At 32.1% G+C, this 21185-nt stretch overlaps 2 protein-coding genes across 2 annotated transcripts; both read right to left on the bottom strand.

The window, feature by feature from the left end:
* Window positions 1-574: 574 nt before the first annotated feature.
* Window positions 575-5668, bottom strand: LOC115981611 (ATP-citrate synthase alpha chain protein 2). Its single transcript, XM_031103886.1, has 12 exons — window positions 5415-5668; window positions 3878-4054; window positions 3626-3787; window positions 3448-3528; window positions 3078-3129; window positions 2636-2750; window positions 2450-2531; window positions 2240-2335; window positions 1860-1961; window positions 1651-1767; window positions 1460-1576; window positions 575-939 (listed from the first exon to the last, which is right to left on the bottom strand). Exons 1-12 carry the CDS (start codon window positions 5511-5513, stop codon window positions 868-870), a joined length of 1272 nt encoding a protein of 423 aa, XP_030959746.1. The 5' UTR covers window positions 5514-5668; the 3' UTR covers window positions 575-867.
* Window positions 5669-9326: 3658 nt separating this feature from the next.
* LOC115980264 (pentatricopeptide repeat-containing protein At3g22470, mitochondrial-like) lies at window positions 9327-16611 on the bottom strand. The gene is made up of 4 exons (XM_031102535.1): window positions 15035-16611; window positions 14376-14467; window positions 10017-10617; window positions 9327-9351 (listed from the first exon to the last, which is right to left on the bottom strand). The coding sequence occupies exons 1-3, from the start codon at window positions 16065-16067 to the stop codon at window positions 10102-10104; spliced, it is 1641 nt and encodes a 546-aa protein (XP_030958395.1). The 5' UTR covers window positions 16068-16611; the 3' UTR covers window positions 9327-9351; window positions 10017-10101.
* Window positions 16612-21185: the final 4574 nt, after the last annotated feature.

Raw genomic sequence — 21185 nt, 5'->3', positions numbered from 1 at the left:
AACGATGAAACAAAACTTGAAAGACAAGAATTTGAATTTGCAGAAGGAAAGGGAATAGCATAAGTTGTAATCGCGAAAAGCAACCAGGTTTGACAAAAGGAGTCAGTTGAAAAGCTTTGAGTGTGGGCTTGGACTTTATAGTGGATTTAAATGTATAAGAAGTGGACTTTAAAGTAAAGATAGGGTTGTAAATAATTTTAGTTTTATTAGTATTTTAAAATTGGTAAAAATTATTTTAAAATTGAATTAAAAATTCAAAAAATAAAATGAGAATAATAAGACTACTGATGTGGCTTAGTATAAACATAACAATAATAAATACTACGCTTTACCTTTTAGTAATATATAGATTCGTAAATGTCATGTTTACTGGATGTCATGTTTACCCAAAAACCTGGTTTCAAATTCCAAAATGATGTTTTGGAGCTTACAACAATCCAATATATTCAATCTAGTAAGCCTCATATTCAGAAGACGATGAATTTGTAAATGACAGTTTTATGGGAAATAAAATTCATCATTGATCTCTGATAAGGTTACGTGATTGGATTTCTCCTTGCTCACAAGATTTCCATTGAGGGTTAAAACAGAATTGATTAACACTCGGAAAATTGAAGGATCACTAGTGAATGCACAGTGTTTACAACCATGTCATGCTTACTGGAAGACATGATTTCCAATTTTAAAACGAAGGGAATTTTTTTTTTTAAAATGTTTTTAGAGTTTACATTTTACAACAATCCACTCTTCTCAATCTTTTGCCTTAAAGGAAGCCTCATGATAAATTATTCCTGGCACACATTCAACCAAGTTCTTTTGAAACAAACTGACACATTTTGACTCTCAGTAGCAAAAATTATTGTGCAATTAGGTTGCAGCCATGACGCAGTCAATCGCCTGTTTGCAGATTCCGGTCATGGTCGCCTCAGGTCCATACACCTGCAACAAAAACATCACAAAAGTTCAGCCACAGAAATAAATGTAGAAAAGTATTCCATATTTCAATCCTCAAATAAAAAGGGGAAAGAAAAGGATAAGAAAACCTGGTGGATTTCGTCCACCAATACAGGTATCAGCTAAACGTTTTTCTTTTCACATATGAAGCTTTTGCTGACAGCTTGGTGGTCTTAAAGTTCATGGATAAGCTACAATTTCTGGTTAAGTACTAATGTTACATGAGGTTTTAACATAAATCATGCCACTTATGAGCACCTTTCACATTACTACTGCAATTGCTCTCAAGCAATAAATCCAGCCTTAAGCAGACAGAATGCCTACTCTCTCTCTCTCTCTCTCTCTCTCCAAAATAAAAAAGAAATATATCAAGTGAAATTGCCCCCATGCAATTTTCAATCTAAAAAGTCCCAAAACTTTTAGCCATTTGCAGTAAGTTGCTCAGCCACCTACAGATTTATTAGACACGAGGTTTCCAAAAAAAAAAAACATCACCATTTCATACCTCAATGGGTACTCCGAGTTCCTCTCCCAGAGCACGCATCTTTGCCAGACCAGTCTGGTAGTTTGGACCACCTCTTCGAACATAGATGTGCATTCTTGCTGCTTTTAATTTGGACTCCTATCACACACAAAGAGAATTAATTGTTGAAAAAACAAACTAACACTTTTAGGATAAATTCAACCTGAACACACCTTCTCTTTAAGGGCTCGAATTATCCCATTGAAAGTAGCAGCAACATCAGTGAAGTTAGCAATACCCCCTCCAATAAGAAGGGCTCTCTTACGACCATCAGGGTCTGCAGTAGCACACTGCAAAACCATAAAGCATAAATTGTTGTACAATGTAGACATTGAAAGAAGTTGAAGTTCCAAAAGAAGCCAAAAATAATGTAATTTCTTACATCAATAACAACTCTTGCATATTGCAACACCTCGTCCTCATTTGGAGCTCCACTATACTCTGCATAGTTACCAAGCTCCTGTGCATAACCCAAATCACCAACCTAGTTGAAAACAAAGGAAAAATAAGTCACAGAAGCCCCACAGCTTCCAACAGTCACTGTTAAAGAGTGCCACATCACTAAAACTTTTTCTTTTGTTGGAAAGTTGCACACACACCCATTGAGTCTCAAAACCCAAGACCTCATGCTCCAACCTATCATTATGGAAGGAGGAAGTGTCATTTGAGCTAGAGCTCATTGACAGCTAAAACCTTTCAGCAGAGATGAGATTATGACAAGAATGGTAGGTGCACTATAGGGTATGATATTGGGGGACTCACAGTGTCAGCATATATAACACTAGCACCACCTCCAGCGACCATTGTCCAGATGCGTCCTTTTGGGTTCAACACAGTGAATTTCAAAGATGAACTCGTCTGCAATGTTAACAAAAAGAATACAATTTATTCATTCCTTCCATTCTGTTGAAAGGCAGAGAGACTTGATGAGTACTAAATATGAACATGAGATGGACACATGAATGCAATTACCTTTTCATCCAAGGAGTGAATGAAACTTTCTGTAGGGTTCAGGACTCTTCCAAAAGGCAGCGGAAACTCGATGTTACCCCACCTGAATGTATAAAAATACGTCCACAAGACAACACACATTGCAAAATTGATGGTTCCAAGGTCAATTAAAAATTTCTTGAAAAACAAACATCAAGAAAGGCATACTTCTTAAAGTTCTTAAATGCAGCAGTGTCATCCAATTCTCCCCTCATATCCAAGGGATATGGCTCCCCATTCACCAGAGTAAATGGATTCATCTCTATGAAACTGAAGTCAAGATCTATGAGAAGAAAATAAAACAGTTAGAATTGAAAAACATCACTTTTAAGAATATTTCCCAAAAAAGTGCAAGTGATGACCAAAAGGTGAAAACAAAAACGAAGAAAGCTCTCTTTTTTCATAACAGAAATTATCATTCAATTTTTATACAGAATAAGATACTACTAAAATTGAAATTAGTTTCTATCCATTAAGATGCCAAAGTAAGTAGTATATAAATTTGAACAAATAAAGTTTGATGAAGTCATAAATCAGAAGTCATGTTATTTCTCAAGTTCCATAAATGTGGAAGACTGCAAGCAGTTTTCTATCTTTAAGCATTTCGTACCTTGAAACACTTTAAACACGCCAATTATGTAATCGCCAATTTTCCCCCGAACCTAAGTAAAATAAAAGTAGAGTCAGTGCATGGCAGAGACAACAAGAAAGCAATACTAAAAGAAAACAAAACTAATCATTAAAAAAAAAGTGTACTGAGAAACTATAATTATTAGAAACTTGAAAATCAGGGAGATTTCATTGGATCTAAGTGCATTAAATGTGTCAGCAGAGCGTGTAGATGGAGGTTCATTGAAAGTTAAACAGCGTAGTGACTTCACAGATTACTCATCATTTGAGGTTAACTTTCACAAAATTTTGTGGAAATTATCACATCTGGAACATGAAATGATATATTAGAAAAATATACCTAAACTCACCTCCAAGGGAAGTGTAGCTATCAATGGAGCGCAAGCCTCCAGTGTGATAGGCTTTTCAGTTGGAAGGAAGATAGTTTTAACCTGTACAAATCAAATACGTCGTCACTATTTTGACATATAAACACACCAATCATAGAAGAGATAAAAGAGAACTACAAGATGAACGGTGTGTCAATACTTTATCCCAGTTCTCTTCAATTTCAATACCCCCACATTCCGAAAAGCTAATGGTGCATCCAAGCCTTTCAGAGATTATAGAGAGGTAATATTCTTGGTCATGGGGAACAAAGGGCTCAACAATGAATGTAGTTATCGGTGACTTGCAACCGCCCATCTCAACCTAAAGAAGATCCAATACCCACATCATCAGATTAATAATCACACAAAAATAATAATCATAACAATACAGCAAATATGTCTTGCCCATCACCTCAACACCAAGGCGAGCTTTCACAAACTCAGCAACTTGAGCTAAATCCAAGTTCAGCGCCACCAAGCCACTCTTTCCACGCTTCCCAAACAACATGTCGGGCTTGACTACCAATCTGGTGGACGAAAGCCATGGCTCTTGGTTTGTTAATTCAGTGAAGTCTGTTGCTTCCGTTACCTAAACAACAAACATGTTCATTTCTTACACAACCTTTTACCAACATATATTCTTCTTTATATTTAATATCAGCTTAATCAAATATTTACAACAAAATACCAACACAATTTAAATCACACACATTTTAATATCACAAAGGACAACCTAAATTCATAACGCAGTTTTTATTATTATTATTATTGGTAAGTAACACACACATCCAGTGGATTTTAAACCCACAACCACACACTCCACTTTACTCTTTTAAGGCAGAGCTCAATGTCTATTCATTAGCCTGTGCATTTCTTGAAGTAATCACATACTGGCAAACACATAAAATTGAAAATCTTTGAAATGAATACAATAAATTCAATGTTATAATACAAAATATGTTGAGTATCATTGAAATTGAGTGTCACATTCATACATACACACCAAAAATTGAGTATCATTGAAATTGAGCATCATAAATTCAACACGATACGCAATAATAACATAACAAGGACTAATGCTTAGCCCACGTTTTTTTCCTGAGGAATGATATAACTACATACCATACATACAAACACGTTGAGTAGCCTCGGATTGAATCTCATTACTTCAAATGGTAGACAATAAAGTATATTGCTTAGCCCGTGTTTACTCCGAAAACACCACATACATAAGTTACATATACATACACACATACATCGTTTAGCCGTATTCCCAGCTAGACCAACATTCTCACTCAACATTCTCCAAATTTTGACTTTACCAGTTCAAATTCAATGATTTCATATCCAAATTAATTATTTTCTTTTTCTCCATGCGAGCACGCGCACGCACACATATTATATATAAATACATACAAAATCTCCTCAACCTCGACTTCAATGTCATACATATTATAACAAAAATCGAATTCTCATCCCTGCTCAAGTGGTTTTGCAAAGCTGAATTTCACAACACGCGATTCGCAGATTCAAAATTCAGTGAGCTCAAATTCAAAGTAAAATTAATCAGTCGATCGTTTTATCAATGGCAATCAAAAGCAAACCTTCTAGAACAGTTAATTTATCACTTAATAATCAATCATTTCACAAATGCTATAAGCACAGTGGAGCTGAAAATTCGAACCTTTTTAGTTCAGCGAATCGAGAAGATTCTAGAAACTTCTAGAGTTAACGAGTTCGATTCTTTCGAATCGAATGCAAAAATGTTTTTTTTTTTTTTTCCACATGCTAAACAGAGCATAATCGAAAGCTAAATAGAGCGAAATCGAGGAGGTTCTAGAAGTATCGGATCGGAGGTGAATTATGAAAAAGAAAAGCATAAGGATTATTGATTGAGCAAAATTGAAAAGCTATAGAAATATCGAGAAGGTTCTAGAAGGTTGTGGAACCTGAGCAGAGTGGATCTGGAGGTCGATATTGGCGAGGCGTTTGAGGTGCTCCTTCACGAGGCGTTTCGAGTCGTACTCTCTGATCTTCTTCCTAGCCATTTTTTTTAATTTTTTGCAGAAGAAGAATATCTGTGAGAGAAATATAAAAATATTGCTCTGTTTTTGAGAGAGAGAAAAGAGATAGAGATGGAAGAATTGAGTTGGATGGGAAGTAGGTGGTTATTGGTTAATTGGTTGGGTTGGTGGCAAGAAAAACACAATTGTTATTGAAGAATGACCATAAATTTACAATCAATTTTTTATTCTGAGTTTTTTTAATTTTAATTTATTTATTGTTAAGAAATTAAAGTTTAGAATTTGAAATGAAGTAAATTATTGGGTTTAGTGTGTATTAATTTTTAGGAAAAAAAATGTATCAATCATGCGTTATATATATTTAAATAGAAAGTGTGCTGTTTTTTTTTTTAATTTTTCTAAGTTTTTTTTTTTTTTTAATTTTGTTGAATTATAATTTTAACCTTATTTTTTATTTTTTTTAAATAAAGATTATTTTATTAGATTATACGTATTTTTGACATTTTTTGAAGTTATAATTAATTTTTTGAATGCTCTTAATATATATAAATGAATAAAAATTATTAGGGCTTAAATCCCTTTTAAGGTTTTTTTTTTAATTATAAATACATGTAACTGTATTTCAATCTATAGCGTTAGCTTTACAATATATAATTAATTTTTATTTAAAATCAATAATTACTTATATCATTAAGCTAAAATACTTATTGGTTTTTAGTATAAACGATTTTTACTTGACGACAAAATACTTTACAAGTGTTTTTTTTTTTTTAAGAAACAAACACATGGTTCTAACACAAAAATACACTATAAACCCCCCAAAAAAAAAATCATGATTACTAAAAGAATATAAATTTGGTGGCTCAACTTTTATAACTTACCATTTACATTTTTTACTATCATAACAATATCAATATGCTCAATTTGTAATCCTCCATCCATTTAAAGTGGCATTGTTTATCATTTTCTTTTTTATGTTATGTTCAAAATGAAATTATTTTTGTGTAATTTAACAACAAGATTTTAATAAATGGGAAAATTTTCATTGTTAATACCCAATGGTACATTTTAAATATAATCAATAGAATAATTTATAAATTATCCAAAACTTAAATGGTGTAAACAATATAGTATCTCTTTTTAATAATTAAGGCATTTTGTCAGTGATTCTAACACAAATGAGATAATGGTGAGAGAGAAAATAGAGGGACAATAGTTGATAATTTCAAGAGTAAATTTGGGTGTAGGATCGTTGATAATAATAACGAAATGTAGCTGGAGTAAATATGCATTGTAATTCATAATATATATTTTTTCTTAGGTATATATAAACATTTCATTAAAAAATAAAAGAAAACAAGAAACAATTTATAAATGGAGAGAATCAAACCATTCTCCATTGTGTGACCTTAGGAAAAGAAAAATAGAGATGGGAATCATTCCCCGAGCTCAAACAAAAAGAGCCCATTTGATAATGTTATGGGCAATAAATTGGTTATCCTAAAAGTATGGTTTACAAACCACTCATCAAAAGAATTCAAAATTAACAAAATTTCTTATGTAATATGTTTAATCACCTAATGAGGATGGTAAGAAAGTTTATGTTGTGGAAGTTTAAAAAGGAACTTGCATGGAAACTTTAATTTGTAGATTATCCAAATCTACTCTAGGTTTAATAACATGCTTACATAAGCTTTAACAATACATTTTATATAATAAAGAAGCATAATAAGCTTAACAAATAAAAATGAAAAAAAAAAAAATATATATATATATATATATATAATATTGATGTATTAGGTGCCTAATCTTTAAGGTTAATATGGAGAAAGCATAAAATATTGAGGAAAACGATGAACATAAGCATCTTCATTGTAACATCCACCCTCAAAACATTTTTTTAAGTGATCTATTTCTGAATTTAGATTAAGAAAGCTTTTTTTTTTTTTTTTTAAAGGAAGAAAGCATTTTTTTTTTATTATTATAAAGGTGTTGATTTCTGTAATTAAAAAGATGGCCGGTTTGACTTTTGCAACAAAATATTAAGATGGGACAAAGATTTGGACCCATTATAATCTGTTAGAACACTTGATGTAAGCCAAACTAAATATAATAATCTCATATTAATTGCTATGTATCAAATTAAATGATAGGAAAGCATTTGAAAGTGACAATAAATTTAATGACACAAAATGTTTAATTTTTTCTCATGGGCAACACTTCCGTTTAGTGTATAAACATAACACGAAAGGCAGCATGAGGCTAATTTTGAACATGTATATTGCTCCTATAAGGCTAGTGCTCAAATGCATAGAGCACAAACCAAACCATTTTTTTTCATAAATTCAAGATTTAAATTTAGCATTTTTGCACATATATATTTTTTTCAATTAATATTCCCAAGAAACAAATTGTTCCATTAAAGGATATTGTCATCATTATGAGAAAGAGTATGAGAAATTTAGAGATAAGATAATATCTTATGCGCCTAACCCATACAAAACTTTTGCTTTGCAGATAAGGTTAGTTTAGGTTTTTTATTTATTTATTTATTTATTTTCGATGAATAGGTAGATATGGTTAGTTGGTGAAAGAAAGTAGGTAGCATGTGCTTCAAGCATTGAATAACCATGTTGCCCGCACACCCATCATGTCGAGAGAGTGACTTCTCTTTTCTTTTTCTTTTTCTTGTTGTCCTTTTTCTCCCATAGAAAATGACTGATTTAATTAATTTTTAAGATTTGTATGAAATAGCATCTGTGCTAATATTAAGTTCTAATTCTGACACCACAATTTCTATTGAAAAATTCCCATACTCTTTCACAAACCCACGTACTTGGAACACACCACATGTACATAGAACAAAAAATGATTTGGTAAAAAAGTTACGTAAATTATTCATACCAGTCAGTGCATAGTAGTATAAAGAGTAAATTTTGCACATTTGATTTCAAAAACCATTCACATTAGTCTATGTAAATTTGTATAAATTTGATTGTTGCTACAGTACCATGTAATATACATAATTATTGTTCACATGCAAATCTATTTTTTAATAGATCTTTGTGTATATATACACACACACATAGAGAGAGAGAGACAGAGAGAGAGACAGAGGATTTGAGAAAACTAGACAAAAAAAAAAAGATTTGCATGAGTTTTTGTAAATGCTCTAATAGGCCAGTGATTGAAGTGAAAAAAAAAAAAAAAAAAAAAAAAAAAACCTATTGTTCACTATCAAAATACCAACACAATTTAAATCACACACATTTTCATATCACAAAGGACAACCTAAATTCAAAACACATAAATTTTTTTTTTTTTAATTGGTAAGTAACACACATTTTTTGATAAGTAATTGGTAAGTAACACATATCCAATGGATCTTAAACCCATGACTGTACTCTCCACTTTACTCTTTTAGAGAGGACGGGACGAGGTGCCATTTAAGGCAGAGCTCAATGTCTGTTCCTTAGCCTGTGGTTTTCTTGAACTAATCACATGCTGATGAACACATAAAATTGAAATCTTTGAAATAAATACAATAAATTCAATGTTATAAATTATAATACACCAAAAAAAAAAAATACCAAATATATTGCCTAGCCTATGTTTTTTTCCTGAAGAATCACATACATGAATACATAGACAAAAAACTGAGTGTGATTGAAATTGAACATCATAACTTCAATGTTGATACATAATAACATACCGGGACTAGTGCTTAGCCCATGTTTTTCCTGAGGAATGATATAACTTCAATCTCTCCTAACTTCAGCTGGTACAAAATGGTAGTCTTGCCCATTGCATGAAGACCCACCATTAGAATATGCATCTCCTTGGCAAAAGGCCAGCTGAAAAGCTTGGTGAAAAAAAACCCCATCTTTTATATCAAGCTAAATTCCCAAAATCACAAGTCAAAAACCAAATCAACCTAACAAGAAAACACTCATACATTCACATCACTTAGTTCCTAATAGTACACACAATATTCAAAACCATGAATATTGGAATTGGACCAGAAGGTGGAGATACTATAAATATCTCATTATAATGATTTTGCAGTAACTTATAACACGACTTTTATAAACCTTGTTGTGTATCTCACAAGACCTATGGGATTATCTATCTTATACTTGACCAAACATGACATCACTAAGTTAACCTTGTGTATTTCAAAAAGATTGGTTTTCTTTAAGCATAACATCACTAACTAAAACTAAGAAACCTAACCCAAGTTAGCCTTGGAATTCACAATCTGCATACCACAAAATGAAAGCTCCAAAAGATTGGCTAAGTGATGTATAACCACACAAAAAATGCCAGATTTTAGAGCAACAATATTTAGCATTAACCTTAAATAAGAAAAAATTTTGAAACAACTATCTAGGAAAATAGGTTCCAACTTCCAAGCAACAACATGAGTGCACAATGAAATCACAACAAAAGATAGAACAGTTAAAGGTACAAACAATCATGCATACATTAATGAAATAGAAAATCATCTTTAGAAACTATAAAATTTACCTGAAATGATACACATCTTTTAAAGATTGACATGTGACGGATAAAATATGAAACTTGTCCTTGATGTTGAGAAACTAAAAAACCTTCACACTAGCTTCTGGAGAAATTCTTGAATGTTCTTATCTACTTGATTAGATGACAGCAAGTCAAATACCATGCTTGCAACTGTTGCATTTGCTGAAAAACCCTTGTCAACCATTATTTCAAGATATTTAATTGCCTTTAATGTCTTATTATGTTGTAGTAACCCTTGGATTATTGTGTTATATGTGCGATCGTTAGGTGAACAACCGCTCCCATCCATTTTCTCAAATATCTCACTTGCTTCTTCTAGCAATCCCTCTTTGCAAAGCCCTTTGAGCATTATGGTGTAAGTTCGAACATTGGGTTGCAATCCTTTCGCAGGTAGACTATAAAAGAGTTCTCTTGCAACTGTAAGATTCCCGACATTACACAAACCATCAATCAAAATGCTGTAAATCACAATATTGTTGCCCAATGATTTGTCTTCCATCTCATGAAACACTTTTATTGCCTCAACAACTTGTCCATTCTTACACAGGAATTTAGACAAGTGCAAGGGAATTTCCACATAGTGAATTTAGAAGTTTCTACAATATTTTCTTGAGAACAATAAGTCAAAAGCAAACACACTATCAGACCAAGGCATCTAGTTTGATCAATAGTAACTTCAAAGGATCTTTGGGATCAGCAGTGCATATACAGTGACATTGATCATTCATCAAGTAACTCATTATAAGACTAGAACTGCAATAATAGTCGGTAGGAAAATAGTCAGCTAAAAAATTGTGTAAAAAAATGATGGTGCCTATCTCCATGTCTTTTCCTATTATGTAAGTGCACAAAAATAAATCAAAGTGGGCCAAAATGGACTGAAGTGATCCGAATGGACTCAATAGGACCAAATGGAACAAAGAGGACGAAATAGACCAAATAGAAACAAGGTGGACCGAACGGACCAAATAGAACTAAAGTGGACCGAATAAGAATGAATGGACAGATTAGGACCAAAGTGGACCGAATACGAAAAATGTGGACTGAATAGGACCGATTTGGACAGAATGGATTGAATACCAAAGTGGACAAAATGAACTGAATAGGACTAAACTAGACAAAATGACCCGAATAGGACTGAAGTGGACCAAAGTGAATAGAATGGACTGAATAATAACAATGTGGACCGAATAGTTCTAAATAGAACCGAAGTGGACAGAATGGACCGAATAGAATCAAAGTGGACAGAATGAATTGAATAGGACCAATGTGGACCAAATTGAATTTTAGTGGACAAAATAGATTAAACAAGGCTAAATTGGACCAAAGTTGACAGAATGGACCGAATAGAACCAACGTGGACCAAATAAGATTTTTGAATATTTATCATTTTTATTGCAATTTTTGGACTCATATTTCTAATTTCTAATGTCTATTTTCTTTGTATTTTTTAACTCAAAACTAAAGAGTTTAGCCCAAATATAATAAAATCTCATACTTTTCAACCCAAAAATTAAGATAAAAAATGAATTTTTAAGCAAAACTTGAAAAGGAAACCTACAAAAAGAATCAATTTAAGGCTCAATTAGTCTAAAGTGGACAAAAATAGACCGCGTAGACCAAATTCAACCAACATAGACCTAATTGGACCGAATTGGAATGAATGAGATTTAAGTAGACCTAATTGGATCAAATAGAAAAAAATTTAGCAAGATCAAATTATCGTCAACAATTTTTTTTTAAAAAAAATTATACATTATATTACAATACAAAATAATTATTTATTCTCATGCATCACATGAGTTTGTGACTTGTTACATATAATTCTCACTGCTAAAGATAGCAGGATCAATAATTTTTACATTTTCTCTTGTCTGATTAAAAGAGAGTGCACATGCCAGGAAATCCAACCAATAAGTCTGCATAAATGCAACATCAATATTACTTCCAGTGCAAAAGCTCTAAGCTCTGAATAGACAAAACAGAAAATATCATGTTTAAATTACATTTTCTAAATTAAACAAACTAATTTGTCTCCATCTCTTAAAAAAAGCCACCTTTTTGATCTATTGTTATGGAATGCCATCAGTATATGTATACAAGGGTATGTTTGTATGAATTTTTCAAGGTTTGTGACTTGTAAATCTATATAACATTTGTTGGTAGCTAGTAGACATTTTCTTTACTTGTAATCCCTTTCTGGCCCCTTGAATAATAGCTCTAGTTGCTATTATTTAATTGGAATTTATATGCCATTACATAATTTAGACATGGCAGAATCTGAATGTAGATAACAGAGGTTATGACGCATGTTTCAGCAGGCAAACACAGTGGAAATAATGTGCAAAGAAGTTTATACTTCTCAAGAATTCTATAGCTTCATCTAGGACAAGGTTCAGCAACTGGTCGCAACCTTTCAATGTCCCGTGGCCGTAACAATAAATAAATTAGCAATAATAATAGCTTGAATAAAAAAATAATGGTTGATCCTCAGTTTTACATAGAACATAGGAGTGGAACAGGTAACAGAAGTATCATAAAAAATTATGCCAGTGCTTTCAATGTATATTATACGAGTTTAATATTTCTATTATCTAAAGATCTCAAAGAATTTATGTCTTAGGTCATCACCAACCTCACCCCATAAAACATAAATTTGTTAATACCAACTGATCTGACTTATTATTTCCCTCAGCTTTGGGACCATCTAAGGAGGAGCATTTTACCTTGAAAACAGATAGTAAGATCATGATAAGCCCCTAATATAGCTTATTCATTTAGCTTTTTAGCTTATTTGCTTATGTACAACTTTTTAAAACTCACATTTTTAAGGCACAATTATACTTTAACTTACTTTTAGCAAAAAGCAACATCTAAGCGCACTAAGCCACTTGGAAAGATCCAAGTCTCGCTAAAAAGATATCAATTTGAATTCACTAAGCCACTTGGAAAGAAACTAAATAAATTTTTTTCCTGAGGTTATTAGAGGTAAAGATAAATCCATAAAAAAAATAAATGATTCAGTTCCAATACTAGTTTTGTTGAATCCTAAGAAGTATAAACACACACACACACAAAAAAAAAGGTTCCAGCTAAATCAACAGCATATTTCCATACAATTCCAACCAAAGCCACTGAAGACTACATGACATGCTATATACAAGTTACATGTAGGGCATTATTTCTCTTTTTGTTCTCTTTCTGCCAAACGAATCAATTTGCAAAGATGTTCCTAGCTCATGAAAAAACAAGTAAACAAGGGCAACATGGTAAGCATAGCAGATTCATCAAGATCCGTTTGATAACCATTTTGTAAAGCATCATTATTTCAAGGGGTGGAGCACAAGTATCATTAAAAGATCCCAGAATCCAGAATGCTATCTCTAAACTGAAATCATTCAGAGATGTTGGATGATAGAAAGTGAAGATAAAGGTATATCTAAGTTGAGTGGATGATAAAAATAAAAAAAATAAAAAAGATTCATCACAGACAAATCGGAACACTATGTATGCAACTTGTTTAGCATTTCTATTACATAGCTTAAATTATAAATCTGTCAATAATCCCTATACAATATGCTATATGCATATCCTTATACATATCCACCCAGACATGTTAAACAAGTTGAAGTGATATGTAGGGCCTAGGAATTCATCAAAGATTGGTTTTCTTTAAGCATAACAGCACTAACTAAAACTAAGAAACCCAACCCAAGTTAGCCTAGGAATTCACAATCTACATACCACAAAATGAAATTACAAAAGCTCCAAAAGAATCAGCTCTCTGTGTCCATGAAATGTAATTAATCACTAAAAAATGAACTATTCTTCAGCTATATGATCACAAGTTGGGAGTTTCCAATTCATTTCATTTACTTTAAATCGTAAATGCCAAAATGATTAAACCATGAAGTTAATTTTGTATTGACAATATTAGCATTAATTTAAATCAGAAAAAATTTTCAAACAACTATCTAGTAAAATAGGTTCCAACTTCCAAGCAACAACATGAGTGCACAATGAAATCGCAACAAAAGATTGAACAAGTACAGACAACCATGCATACATAAATGAAATAGAAAAATCATGAAAAGAAACATCAATGATATGAAAAGAAACATCACTTCACAAAAAGTAAATAACCACTTCCAACAAATATACATACACCTTATAGAATGACCGGCAAAGTCTAAAGTGCTTTATCTGCTGGATTTGCAGATAGCAAGTCAACCAACATGGATGCAGTGGTTGCATTTGCTGAAAAACCCTTATCAACCATTATCTTAATAAGTTCCATAGCCTTTGCTGTCTCATTCTTGTTAGGCTAAAAATAAAAAAATAAACATTGTTCACATGGCCCAAATCTTGATCAGTGTAAACCATGGCCCAAATCTTGATCAGTGTAAACCGTGGCCCAAAAAGCAAACTTGCAAGACCTGTTATAACAAGAGAATATCAGAGCCAGTTATCCACTAAGTCAGAGTACAATAGAAGTTACTAAAAAATAAGGAGAAGTGCAGTAACTGTTTTGTCTACTATAAATAAAGATTAAAGGTATTATCAGAGGACAAAACAAAAATCTGAAAAACTTGATTTACATTCCTAGTCAATGGAAGGATAACTTCATGTAACCATGTTTGTAAGTGCGTTTGCCTCACATGAATTATCTAATTATAGTTTTTGTAATTTAACTTAGGAGTTTGTGTGATTTGAATCTTTCTTATTTGTATGAACTTGAATTAAGATATCTACATATTGTGATTACATTGCTTGTTCCCTTATTTTTCTTAGTTGAATATTTTGTACTTTTGAAGTCCTATTAGTTTAGGCAGTGGCAGAGCCCATCAATTTGGTGCGAAATCTTGTCTTGTAAGTAGCTCTTTCTAAGAAAGTTTGTATTCTCACAAACAATTCTGTTGCAGCAACCCTTGGATGATTGTGTTATATATATGTTCGATCATCAGGAGAGAAATGGTTCCCATCCATTTTCTCTAGCAGCTCACTTGCTTCATCAATTAGCCCCTCTTTACAAAACCCTTTGATCATTATAGTGTAAGTCCGAACATCAGGTTGCAATCCTTTCGCAAAAAGACCACTAAAGATTTCTCTTGCAGTTGCAAGTTTCCCAGCATTGCACATACTATCAATCAAGATGTTGTAAAACACAATATTGTGGTCCAACTTTTTGTCTTTCATCTCTTGAAACAATGCCATCGCATCCCCAATTTTTTTGTTCTTACAAAGGCCATCCAACAAGATAGCATAGGTTTGGGGATCTGGAAGTTGGCCACATGCCTGCATCTTATGTAATAGGTCTAGTGCAGCCCGGGGTCTCTCCACTCGACAAAACCCACCTATAAGAGTGTTATAAGTCACAACATCAAGAGCCACTCCCTTGGTGGACATTTCATCAAAGAGACTCCTTGCTTCATCAATTCTTTTATTTTTGCAAAATCCATTGATTAATATGTTATAGCTAAACACATCAGGTGAAAAACCCCTCTCATCCATCGTATTAAATGTTTTGACTGCATCATCCATTTTGCTTTGCAAACAGTAACCATCAATTAGAGAATTGTAAGCGATTGTGTTAGGCCTGATTCCTCTTTCAATCATCACATTAAAAGCTTCTTTTGCCTTTATCAACATCCCTTCTTTGCAATATGCGTCCACCAATATGCTGAAGGCCCTCACACATGGCACGATCTTCCTTTGCTCCATCTCATTCAACAGAGTAGTAGCCTCTCTCCACCGGCTGAAATTGCATAGGCCTTGAATTAAGGAATTGTAAGTGACAGCGTTCGGCTGAATGCCTTTACTCATCATTTCAGATAAAAGGTTCAAAGCCTCAGTTACCAATCTATCCTTACATAAACTATCAATGATTGTGCTATACGCTGTCAGACCAAGCTCAAAATTCCCTTCTTCCATCTTCCTAAGCAACCTAATAGCCATACTAGTCTGTCCAATCTTACACAGACCATTCAGTATTGTTCTACAAGTAATTGCACCAGGCTTATACCCATTCTTCTCCATTTCTTCTACCAACCTCACAGCTCCAGCAATGTTACCTTGAAGACAGAGCCCCTTGACAAGGGTTTTTAGAGTAAAAGAGTTTGGGTGATAACCAAGTTTCAAAATTGTTGCTAAGACAGAGAACCCAAAATCTACTCGGTTCAAATGGTCGAAGCAATTAATCAAAGCATTTTATCAAACATGTCTAAGGCATCATCAACATTCCTAAAGCTTCTAGATTGGCACTCATCTCTAACAGATTTCAAGAATTGATTTTGATTCAGATTGTGATTGTGATTCGGGTTTTTCCTAGCACTAGCAATACTAGCAGCAGTAAGAGTAGAATAACAATAAGAACGAAAAGAAGAGTGGGAAGTACGAGGCAGCGTACCCATTTTCCTGAAGATCCAGCAAACAATTCGGCAGCGGAAATCAAAATGAAACGATAGAGTTTGAGAATTGAGAAAGCGAGGGAGAGAGAGAGAGAGAGATAGAGAATCGGTCGGTTTTGAGGGCAGTTTAGTTGAACTAAGCTACTGATCAATTATCTGATGTACACACATCACCAGATCATTCTTCTTCATTTTTCCTCTTTAGAACAACGATTTTACTATTTAGTCCTCGTCCCCATTAACTTCAAGGAACCGGTTGTTGGGAACTTTGATTGGGTTTTGGTGGGGTAGTTTTGGAATTTTGTGGACCTTTTTAATAAGCCTGCACCAATTACAGAAAAAGAGTGTTATTAAAAAATAATAATTGGGAAATGCTAACGAGTGCCCTTAGGACATTGCTTAATAATTCATATAAAGAAAGTTTTTATGGTAAATGAAAAAAAAAAGTAATTAATATTTTGACAATTTTTTTCATTTCCCATAAAAGTGATATTAAAACTTTCTTAAAGTGGATTATTAATGAGTGTTCTAAGGGCACTTGTTAGCAAAACCCTAATAATAATAATCCCATCAAAATAATAATAATAATAATAAAATAACAGAAAAAGAGTGGTTTTTGGTTGCTTGGACTATAAAAATGTAATGGTTTTTATGCATCTGCGACTATTAATTAATGATCCACTGTTGCATAAGTGTAATTAATTACTAGTCGTTAACCCATGCGATGCACGGGATAGTTAAACAAAATTTATACACATTCACTTTTATTGGTACAATCATTTGAAAATAATTCTAACTAATACACTTAAAACGGTTAGTAATTTATAGTACTTACCCCCCACTATTAGTATACAGATACCAAGTGCGATCGTCGTAGCCCTTTGAAAGAACCTTTCCCAATTGGACCCTATCAAAAAAAAAAAAAAAACACCCAATTAACAAAATTGATCCAAAAGGGTCTAAAAAGCACACAAAATCAATTCAAAAAACAAAAATATGAGACAAAGTAATTACTTTCCATTGCCAATGAAATCGTTTTTTGTATTGCTTTTCCAAAGTGCAGCACTTATCTCTCTAAGGCCTTCAATTAACGAAAACACAAACTTCTCTTGGAATACCGGAGTATTATGACCATCTATACACACATACACAAAAAACAAAATCAACATAACTCACTATAACTCTATAGAAGCCTAAAAAATATAAAGAGAAATTAAAGGGGTTGAATTTGATATTTACATTTGGAGAGAGAGAGTTTGCAGAAACTATGGTTTTATATTTCTTAACTTGAGAGATGGGTAAGGTTGCTAAGATTTTATTTCTTAAATTGAGAGAAGGGTAAGGTTGCTAGGGTTTTGAGGTGTTATAATGTTTTTATTATTATTATTTTTTTTTTTAATATTGTGCTGACGTGAAAATTTGATTTTTATTTTTTATTTTTTATTTTTTAAATATTGTGCTGACTTGAAAAATTGTGATGCCATCAAATTGATTTTTATTTTTTATTTTTTAAATATTGTGCTGACGTGGAAAATTGTGGTGCCAGCAGAGATTTCGGTTTTATATATATATATATAGATTATTTGAACCTGATGAGTGATGAGATTATGGGGTCATCAATTCTAAATCATAAAAATCACAGTCAGGGATTCAAGCAGGTTCCATCAGTACTACGTTGGCTCCAATATTTCCATCCAGATCTCTCTCTCTGTTATGAATTTGATTGAAGAGGAATTTGTGTGCAAAATGTATTGGATTCTCTAGTGCTTGCACTATTGGCTAACCAGAATCGAAAGTTTATCTATGTTGAACAGGCAAGTTTTTTGGTCCAATTGATATTTCTCATTTTAAAGATATCATATATTATTGTATTGAGTTTGGTAGACGAAGAAACATTGGGAAAGAGAAGAAAACTAAACTTTTAACCTTTACTGGTTTAATTGATGAAAATTGAAAATCCTCACACTAAGTAATTATGTTGGCTTTTTTTACTTATTTGATGGATAATCTAAGATTTAAAATTGCTATTTCAATTTCTTTTTCTACATTGTCCTGGTAAACAAACAAAGTATCATGGCTTGGTTGGTGGAGAGACTGTGAAAAATGCATGGGACTATGCTGGACTTGCACATAGGATTAGGAATAGGAAAATTGGAATTTGGGACAGTGAAAGTTAAAACAAAAACAAAAAACAATTTTTATTGCATTTGAATTATGCCCCATCTCAGTCTCACTAATGCCCTCTTTGCTGTTCTTGCAATTAAACTGTAATATTGCAGTTCATTGAATCACAGTGTCTTGAAATTTCATGCCCTCTTTGCTGTTATTATTCATCCCAATTTTTCTTTTTAATTTTTTTTTTGCAATTTTCTTATTATTATTTTTTTGTGCAGAATTGTACACTGCTCCAAAAAATTGTACAGGAAGGTCATTTATCATCTGCATGATTGATCAAATGTGTTGAATATGTTGTAAGTTTAAAAATAATATATATAGATAATATAATTTTTATAAACGTTTGTGATGTTTATAAACGGTTTAAGATTTACAATAAATTGTCTACTTTACATATGGTGGGCATGAATTTTGTTCTGATATTGTATCTCAAATAGCAAATAAATAAATAAAAACATTGCAATTTAATATTCTATCACACCTTCAAAACCTTTCAAAGTAGATACAAATGGCGGTGGAATTTACTTATGTAAATGATGATTTTGTGTGTTTTTAGTTTATTTAAAAATTAGTTATAATAATTATTATACTTGCTTGAAAAAGCAAAAGCAAGTATATTAATTATGCCCCATCTCAATCTCACTAATGCCCTCTTTGCTGTTCTTGTAATTAAACTGTAATATTGCAGTTCATTGAAACACAGTGTCTTGAAATTTCAAGGACCACGTTACATCAAATGTCTAGGTTGTCATTAAGAATCTAATGCTAACAATTGGTTGAACTTGGTCAATTTTGGTATTTTGTCCATGGTTGGAACCATCAACAAGGTGACTGATTGTTAAAACTGCAAAGATGGTTTCTCCATCATCATCGTAATCTTATGCCTTTCAAGTCTCTACGAATTCCTTAAGTTGAGGATTGTTTGACAGAATATTGTTTAAGTTATAATCTGTGATTAAATATGCATGTCTCATGTTTATTAAAGAAAGGCAAATTAGATGATAAGATACTCATTTGAAGTAAGTTGTATTGTATTTCTAATAAAGGCTGCTGGTAATAATTTATGGAATAATGTTGGTAATCTACTATAAGGTGAGTATCAAATTACTAATTCTTCCAAAAACTTGAGGAAATTGTGAATTTAATCACTTAACCATAATGCTAACCCTCCCCCTCACATGTTGGCCTAAAGTTCCCCTTAATTAGTGGGGCCCAAAACGTAGGATTTTTAACATTTTAAATGGGAGGTAGTAAAAATAGGGATCAAATTCAAGATTTCCTACTCTAATACCATGTTAAATTACTAATTCTCCTAAAAGTTTAAACTTTTAAGAAAATGGTAAATTTAATCACTTAGCCATAATTCTAACAGTAAGAATGGAAATGGTGAATTTGTTCACTTAACCATAATTTTAACCCTATCCCTCACGTGTGGACCTAAAGTTTCCCCTAATAAGTGAGGGCCCAACACATGAGATTTTTAATATTTTAAATGGGAGATAGAGTAAAGACAGGGATCAAATTCAAGATTTTCTACTCTAATACCATGTTAAATTATTAATTATCTTAAAAGTTTAAACTTTTAAGAAATGGTAAATTTAGTCACTTAGCCATAATTCTCACTGTAAGAATTGAGGAAGCAATGAATTTGTTTCCTGGTTGAAAAATTCAAACATGATTTAGGTTAAATCTGAAGAATAAATGGCAGAGGTACAAAGATTCCACCTAGTTGAAATACATTATACTGCTTATATTCACATTAAAATATAGAATTGAGTCAAGTTAAATGGTTTTTTCAATTCAAACTAACTCAACTCATCAAATGGGTTGAACCCAACCCAATCAAATTTACCAATTAATTATAAATAATAATTTGATGTTTTATTAACTAATTAGCAAAATTACACTATCCAATATCGTGCATGATATATATATATATATATATATTTATTTATTTATTTACAGTGAGTCTCTTACTTTCAAAGCTTATTCATGAACATATGCTCATTTAGAAGTGAGTGTAAACTTGGGCTTAAATTTGACTTATTTCTTAATTTTTATATAAGTAAGTTTTTTCTCATGCCAAGCTCAAATTGTTCATGACAATGTGATAGTTACATTCCAAAAAAAAACTCTAAACTTAGTTAATAGGAGTGTGCGTGAGTCTAGTTGGGTCAAGTTAAATGATTTTTTCAATCCAACCTAACTCAACTCATCAAATTAGTAGAACCTAATTCAATCCAATCCACATGGGTCAGTTTAGTCAATTAGTTATGCATACATATTTTATGCTTTGTGGAAAATTAGACTTTTACCAATATATTCTCAAAAAAAAAAAAAAAAAAACTTTTTTCAATAAATTATTGTAGTTGATATTATATACTTAAATTAAATTCCAAAATTTTAAAAATACCAAAAATTTCAATATTATATACTTAAATTAAAATTAGGATAATAAAATAAACTTATATACATGATGGGTTGTGTTAAGTTAGATGAATTGAAAACACTATCAATCCAAACTAACCCCATGTCACTCAAAATAAAATTCTAACCCAATCAGCCCACGAAA

Source organism: Quercus lobata, chromosome 3 (assembly GCF_001633185.2).
Source record: "Quercus lobata isolate SW786 chromosome 3, ValleyOak3.0 Primary Assembly, whole genome shotgun sequence".
In the NCBI taxonomy this organism is placed as follows: Eukaryota; Viridiplantae; Streptophyta; class Magnoliopsida; order Fagales; family Fagaceae; genus Quercus; species Quercus lobata.
This window is presented reverse-complemented; position numbering and strand designations above follow the sequence as displayed.